General features: G+C 38.7%; 2 protein-coding genes across 4 annotated transcripts in view; both read right to left on the reverse strand.

The window, feature by feature from the left end:
- Positions 1 to 3735, reverse strand: part of LOC112137635 (regulation of nuclear pre-mRNA domain-containing protein 1A) — a 7939-nt gene extending 4204 nt beyond the window's left edge. For 2 of the 3 annotated variants that reach the window (XR_002917581.2, XM_024260068.2), the window contains exons 1-5: positions 3321 to 3734; positions 1314 to 1443; positions 1128 to 1234; positions 957 to 1051; positions 714 to 840 (exon numbers count right to left, since the gene is read on the reverse strand). Coding sequence is in view for 2 of the 3 variants with exons in the window: in XM_024260068.2 (XP_024115836.1) it covers positions 714 to 840; positions 957 to 1051; positions 1128 to 1234; positions 1314 to 1443; positions 3321 to 3471 (610 nt within the window). In the remaining variant the exon portion in view is untranslated. Of the gene's footprint in view, positions 1 to 713; positions 841 to 956; positions 1052 to 1127; positions 1235 to 1313; positions 1444 to 3320 lie in introns of all 3 variants that reach the window. The other variant, XM_024260058.1, reaches the window with a different exon arrangement.
- Positions 3736 to 4634: 899 nt separating this feature from the next.
- si:ch211-199g17.2 overlaps positions 4635 to 7420 on the reverse strand; it is a 7522-nt gene continuing 4736 nt past the window's right edge. Inside the window, exons 8-12 of the mRNA XM_024299564.2 lie at positions 7282 to 7418; positions 7082 to 7198; positions 6662 to 6719; positions 6267 to 6326; positions 4635 to 6192 (exon numbers count right to left, since the gene is read on the reverse strand). Of these exons, the coding sequence (XP_024155332.1) occupies positions 5177 to 6192; positions 6267 to 6326; positions 6662 to 6719; positions 7082 to 7198; positions 7282 to 7418 (1388 nt within the window). The 3' untranslated portion in view covers positions 4635 to 5176. The remainder of the gene's footprint in view (positions 6193 to 6266; positions 6327 to 6661; positions 6720 to 7081; positions 7199 to 7281; positions 7419 to 7420) is intronic.

Consider the following 7420-nt stretch of genomic DNA (forward strand, 5'->3'; position numbering starts at 1 on the left):
GCCAAAAACGTTAGCATGTTGCTAAAATATTAGCTAAACTCCAAGTTTTTTACTAAGCATTCACATAAATATTTAAAATCTGGGTATGTGTGGCTTTCTGGAAATACGTATATATTTACACTTAGGCTGATTGTTACACTTTTGGGTACCCCTGGTCTAAGGTATGAGAGTGAGAATTTATAAACCTTTTAACTTCATCTCTTTCTAATTCTTTTGGATATTTGTTGTTTTAAAACTCTGTCAGAAATTAAATACCACAATCATCATCAATTCTGCATAAAAAGAAGTCAGTATTTCAGTTTTCCTCTCGGCAGTGTGAGAATTATGTTGTAGAAGGTAAAACATCAGGCAATGAAGCAAGTCTGCTGCTGCCTTTTGCACCAAACGGTTTCACAAAGATCTTGTAGATAAACGCGCTTTCCTCTCTGTGAAACACAAACCATCATGAGATGTTTCTGGTAAATCTTTTTTTATCTTTTGAACACAAATTCTGGGTTGACAAAGCAGCGTGCAGAGAAAAATGGTTTATTCTACTGCATTTTTTTGCACTTGAGGGTTGCATGCCTAAGCAGAAATTTTAAAAAGTGGCTTAATGACCTAAAATTGCAATAAAAAAAATGTTTTTAGCACAATTACCCCTCACCAACCACAAAAGTTTTCTCTTTTGACCTGAAAGATCTGCTGCTATTGCTGCTTGTAGTTCTCCAGCTTACCTGTGATTCTGTGAAGGAGTGACGAATCCTGCACCTCATCAGGGAGGGAGGAGATCCGCTGACGTAACACCAGGTCGCTGGAAGCGGCGTTCTCCAGCTCCTGCAGAGCTCGAATTAAATCTGCAGTCTGGTGCAGGACGACGAAAAAATAAAATAAAAGGTTACAGCTCTCCTATATCAGGCTTCCTGCATGACTCGTACAGAATTGCTTGAATCTACAAAACCCTTTTTTAGGGTCATCACCTGAGGGGATTCAGCTGGAGAGCTGTGAGAAGAAAAGCCCTCGTCATCGGGGTGGATTTCTTCATACGACCTTTTCTTTGATTTTGTTTCGCCATCTAGGATCAATGACGTTTAATCCAGAACATTTTCTTGTTAAATCATAACTTTATCAAAAAGCGGGTTTAAACTTACACAGGACTTGGGAAAGCTGATCCAGCAGGTTGGGTTCATAAACAGCCCTCTCCTGCCAGATGGATAAAACTCGACCCAACTGTTTTCTACAAACCTCGTCCCCTTCTCTGGACACAAAAGTAAAGTTAAAAGTTCAGCAAAGGTTGAAATTTAGGTCAAAGCACCAAACTAATAGAAAAACCAGACCTGTATACATGTTTAAAAGCATCTACGATGACCGGTGCAAAGTCCAGGGTGAATTCTGGGCCTTTTTTCTTGCTGTTTTGAATGACATCATTGGCCAAGTAAAGAAAGGTCAGCTTCCGCGGCACCTGAGCTGCAAGTGGGAACAAATGAGACACCGTTTGTAAGGACATGCAGTAACTTAAAGCATACAGGAAGCTGATTGTTTCACAGCTTCTTTACGATACAGTTTGTCTTATTCTAAAGATGCTGATTCTTTTCTGTTTAAAGCCAACAAATAACCTCACAGGAAATGGTTATCATAAGGAATATGTCCTTCAGAAACAAAAAATGTCTATAAATGAGGCTTGCATTAGAGCCTCAATCCTACTGTGAATAGATTCAGACATAAAATACACACACGATTTCCCGAAATACAACGTCCCCTTGAGGTGTCATTAGGTTGTGCTTCTCAAGGGAAAACACGACATTATTAACCAGGAGCTTCATAAACAGCTGAAAAAGTAAATGCATTTGACATGACAGATATTTAGTTTCATTGCACGACTAACAGAATGAAAAGTAGTCCATCTTGTATAGCAGTGTAAATTTATATTTCATTCAATATAACTCCTAATACAAGCCCCCCGGTAACACAAAAGGACCCCTAAGAGAAAATGTCTAAACTGAGAACGATCAGTCATTTTCCTTCCCCAGTACCACGTGTCTCATGAGTGTTATAGTGTCTCAGGTGTGAAGGAGGACATAAGAAGGATGGAAGTGGAGGAGGATAAAGTCTCAAACGTCAGCCAGCTCTGTATCTCATCATGGAGGATTGGAAGAGGATCCCAGTGTCAACTTGTGAAGCTCTGGAGAGTTAAGGAAGTGCTGGACAATTATGGCGAACATACAGGATTTTCACTCATGGGTTTGGCTACTGATGCCTAATGTGTGAGTTATTATGAAGGAAAATAAATGTACACTTTTATAGAAGAAAACAGACCATCTGTCATTGAGTCAAAGAGTCATTCCCGTTATGTTGTCCCATTAAAAGACATAAAGCAATGTGTGGTGTACTCACTAGTATTTTGTCACACAAGTACTTCAAGACAATTATATTTATACCTCAGAGAAGCCTGATTATTTGGCTTTGAAATTGTGCCACATTTGAGTGAAGCATGCATGTGTGCGATGATCTAATAAAACCCCAAACCATTGTTTACCGCTAATCAAATAAAAAATAAATCTAACAAACACAATCTTTGGTACCCTGCAGACAAACTTAGGGTCATGGAAGCTTACAAAAAGAAAGAATAGAGACAATTTTGTGATGGCTAAAAAGAAATCTGGCACACAAAATACGTGTTTCTTACAAATTTGGCAACGTAAGGTGTCATTACAACAAAAATGAGCAAATTATTTTATTTTTGTGCAAATCTTCTACTTATGCCAACGAGCTACCTGGTTGTATTTACAAATAAAATGATTTAATAAAACTGAAGATAGTGTTAGACTAAGGGGGTGTAAACTGTTAAATGGCAACCACGTTTTCCTACTAATTTATAAAGTTTGGGTCAACTCCCTGTGTTCGACATACAATTCTAAAAAAAGAAAACAAAAGTAAATAAAGCGGGGTGTGAATGAAGATCAAATTGGATATAAACTCTTCCCTATTTATTGCACATTTTTTTGTGCATTTCTATTTGAAAACAGCTAGCTAGCATTTTAGCATCGTGAAGTCATAAAGTCGGTTTATCGAGTTTATAATAAACCAAGACGTTTAAAATAAGCGAGGACCTATTTAAATATAGGTTTAGGTCTGAAAAAAGAAAGAACATTCATACAAAACACCGTATTGTTCCTTTTGTAGCTAGCATTAGCAACTAAATGCTACACAACCCACGAAGTCCATTTTAAAAAAATAGTTAGCTAAAATACAGCTACATTTTTGCTAGCTTAAACAGCTGCACGCTTCATTGGTAAGGTGCAGTGGCGTCGTTGTGTTTACCTTGTATTTGACACGAAGCTTACCTTTTTTCAGTTCGTTGAACCACACATTGACTACAGTCTTCGAGTGTTTTCTGTGATGGATGAGCCACAGGGACAGCGTCTGCACGCTCTGCTGAGAGTTACTCAGTTCGGACAGCTTCTTCTCCAAAGCCGCCTCGGAGAATGCTGACATCTCGACTTGATAACCCCGGAGTCAAGACCCTTCGACGGGCAGCCTTGGAGGTTGTCCTTTATTATGCTGGTGTCTGCAAGCCACTGAGTTAGCAGCTCCCTACAAGAACTTTCGCCATCCGATCTTCGATTATCACTCCGTTAAAATGACATTTGTTTGGACAGCAGATAAAGCCACCTTCGTGGTGGTGTTTATCAGGTGCAATCTTGCTGTTTGTGCTTGGGCGAACCCATTGAGTAATAAAAAAAGAAGAAGAAGAGCTCAGGAGCTTCCGCCTATATGATGTGTTCAGGTGAACGGGATTTGCAACTATCGTAGAAACTTCAAGTTAATAAAGCGCATCTTTACAAGGCATTTTGCATACATTTTATAAGAAAATTATACTTAAGAACTTGTATAAACATTATCAAGATAAGCACAGCTTATATTGCTAAACCCGACTTGGGCCAACATTCATGATTTTTTAAATTCCGTGTCAATTTGAATGCAACACAAAGTTCAAGACCTTTTCGGCCACCGTCATCTCACAGGAAGACCTGATCCCTTTCAAAATAAAAGTAGGAAATATTTGATGTTAATATTTCATCACAGGAAATACTATTAACCAAATACGAATTAAGCAGATGTCAATACTCACTTAAAGTGTTTAAAATTGTAACTACTTGGCCTATTAACACCTTGAACCTGTCTGGTTAACGCCATAAAGTTTCAAATCACTGAATTTATTAATCTCTAGTTCAAAAATGTACAGTGGCTACACAATAAACAAAATGAAAAATATCAAAACAACCAAAATTAACTCAACCGCTATAACCTAAACAATTCTATATATTTTAGCTTTTTCTATATTATTCCAACAAGTAATCAGTCAAGCATTTTTTTTATATGTAAATTAAAGTTTGAACTGATGTAAAAGGAAAATCCTTTTGTTGCTTGCTTTTTTAACAATTTGTGAAATTATTAGGATACACTAGAGTAGTAACAGTAGTGGTTTTTCATAACCAATTTTTGAATAAATTGCAGTACAGTTTTAACAAAAACAATCACAATTTTTCCACATTTTGAGGCAACAGTGACATAAAGTCAATGTGTTATTTATAAATGTTTGGAATATCATCCACTTTGTACAACATGATGAAAAGAAACCAAAAATGTAAAATAGATTACCCAAGAATAACACTTTTAATTCACTTCAGCTTTAATCGTTATGGAGCCTTTTCATTTCCAACAAGATGTTGGTACAAATATGTGAAAATGGCAATTATTTCCATGAACAGCTGTGCAGTGGTTGAAGAATACTGACAGGATTTTATGCGACTTAAAAGTCAATGTTACCAGCAGGATTTCTGCAAAAGCAGGTTTGACACAAACATATCCCCTCGTGTGCATACATGGTCGCTCAACCCCACATGTACATGTAATACATCACAATTCAGCTGTGTGTTTAAATACTTTGACGGTGCATTAAAATCACTTCTCTTTTCAACTAATAAAGAAAAGAATGAATTGGATTTGATGACATAAAGCTAGAAATTGTTAGCTAAAGAGTTCACAGTAACAGAGTCGATTTCAAATGGTAACAAAAAACTAAAACTTGAAGAGGTCAGTAATTCATGTGCAGAACACAGAAAAAAAGAATCAGAAAAAAGTCAGAATGTGTCAATAAAAAAGAAAAAAAAGTTTGATTTGATGTTAAATGTTCTGATCAGAAACCCGCTGTGTGATAACCATAAGAGGGTTGGGTTAAAGCATCAGCTTCAAATGCTTCAACAGCCTGCTCGAGGTTTGCAGTCAGTCCAGGTCGGTAGTGGGCAAAATCCATCAATTTCCTCTGGATTCGGCTGTATTTGGCTTCACAGGTCATGGCGAGATGCGGGTTACTCTGTGGAGCGTCCCGAGTACAACCCGTGAAGAAATCTGCCTCGTAAAACCCTCCGATGGGCGGAGCAGAGATGCTGCCACGGTGAGTAGGAGCATCTCTGTAGCATGTCGACATGTTAAAGGCAGGAGGAACTCCAGCCACAGGTGCATAATACCCCCACATGCTGCCCATCGGAGGAGCTGCGTCACTCCATGCCACCTGCTGGTATTGAGTAGCACAGGAGCTCGTTTCCCCTTCATTTCCAAACTCCTGCATGTTTGTTCCAACTGTATTTAAGGCGGATCTGTAGCATTGCTCTGTACCCCACTGTTTCGCTCCACCACAGAAAGATAAGTCTTCTCTGTGAGGATCTGGAAAAAATCCACTCGTCATTTGAGGGGCTTCATTAGAAAACTCCTGACTTTCTGTGTCGTACGCCTTTTCGTCAAACGCCATTTCCCCCTCCGCCTCGGCTGCGTCTCGGTACTGGGTGCCGAAACCATCGTCGGTGTCCAGATATGCAGCTGGATCTTCTGTGACGTCAAGATCTCCTCCACAGAAATCTCGCATCGCACCACAGCTGTGGATCTGCTCGACGTCTTCTTCTACATTCAATTGAGAACCGCACTCCAACTCAGAGAGCAGAGCTTCAGCCCGGTGGAGGTCAGAGGAGGGGGTGTTGGTGCTGAAAGACTGCCTCTCCAGCAGCATCGCCCCCTTCCTGAGCGGCAGATTTACAACAAACACAGTGTTCGCCTGTTGCTTCTTCTTCTTCTTCTTCTTTTGCCCCAAAGCCTGTGACTCTCTCGATGTCGGGGAGAAGCTTTTCCAAGAAGATGTGGACTTTTCCACACAGTTTCCTTAAAAGGGAAGTGTAAATATGAGTAAAGAAACAATAAAAGGGATGGAATTGGACAGAAAAAGGTGTGGAGACCTTCACTGGAATCTGTTTGTTTTTGGATCGGAGTCCAGCCGTCCGATAGCATCTTTAAACCTAGAAAATAAAAACAAAAAACACTGGGAGTATAAAATTAAAAGTCACACACAAAAACACTTAAACTGAAGGAAATCTAATATTTTTTATTTTCATATAAAAACTAAATGTTGATAGTTTCAACGTTTTTTTCTTTAATATTAAAATAATACAGCTATATTAGCTAAACGACATTGAAAATCTCCATTTGATAAGCATTTAGACTCAATCTTATCAGATGTGGAGTCAAATAAATAAAATAAAGAGAGAAGTTTTTACTTCCTGGATGAACAGAAAAGCTGCAGCAGGAGAAGAAGTTTCCTCACAGTCGGTCATGTTAAGAAGTCTGCACTTACACCAGTGGTAACTTTTCCCAGAGAGTTGACTACAGTAGGGTTCGGGTACATGTTCTACCTGGGAACACGAGTGACAGACTTCAAACAAGCACAGAGTTATTGATCAGAAATACACCAGAAGGGAGTGAACTAAAGTGGAGCATAAATGTATCCCATTATCCTAAATGTTCAAAAATATATATTTCAAGCTGCATGAAAAGAAAAACTATGAATTTAAGCAAAATCTGTGCATCATTTTAAACTACATCTAACTATGGAATAAATTTTAAAAAATGACAAACTTTATATTAAAAACTCATAATTGGGGGGTCAGCTGAGCACAGAACCTGAAGATATAGAGATGAAAGAAAAGCTAGTTCTTTCTCACCTTTTTCAGCAAAATCACAGCAATAGGTTGACTCATTTGTATTAAAAGGATACCTTCAGCTCCTCTCTGCTCTTCTCATGCTCCCCTTTCATAGCCAGCAACTGCAGAAGCTGACAGTCGTATGTTGAAGGGTCATGAATCGCCTGCAGCTGGTCAGGATAAATTTCCATCTACAACAAAAAAAAAAGAAGAAAAAAAACAGACTTATCATCTCTGTAATGTGTGGTAACCTTTGCCTTCTGTGTTGCTTTACCAGGTAATTGATCAGATGTGAAGAGCTGGTCAGATGATCAATGATGTCCTTTTGGCTGGATTTGATGCGACAGCAGTGGCATAAGAAACAGAGCGAGCAGCCGTCCTGACCTTTTAACTCAACTAATCGGATAATACCT

This window comes from Oryzias melastigma, linkage group LG11 (assembly GCF_002922805.2).
Source record: "Oryzias melastigma strain HK-1 linkage group LG11, ASM292280v2, whole genome shotgun sequence".
In the NCBI taxonomy this organism is placed as follows: Eukaryota; Metazoa; Chordata; class Actinopteri; order Beloniformes; family Adrianichthyidae; genus Oryzias; species Oryzias melastigma.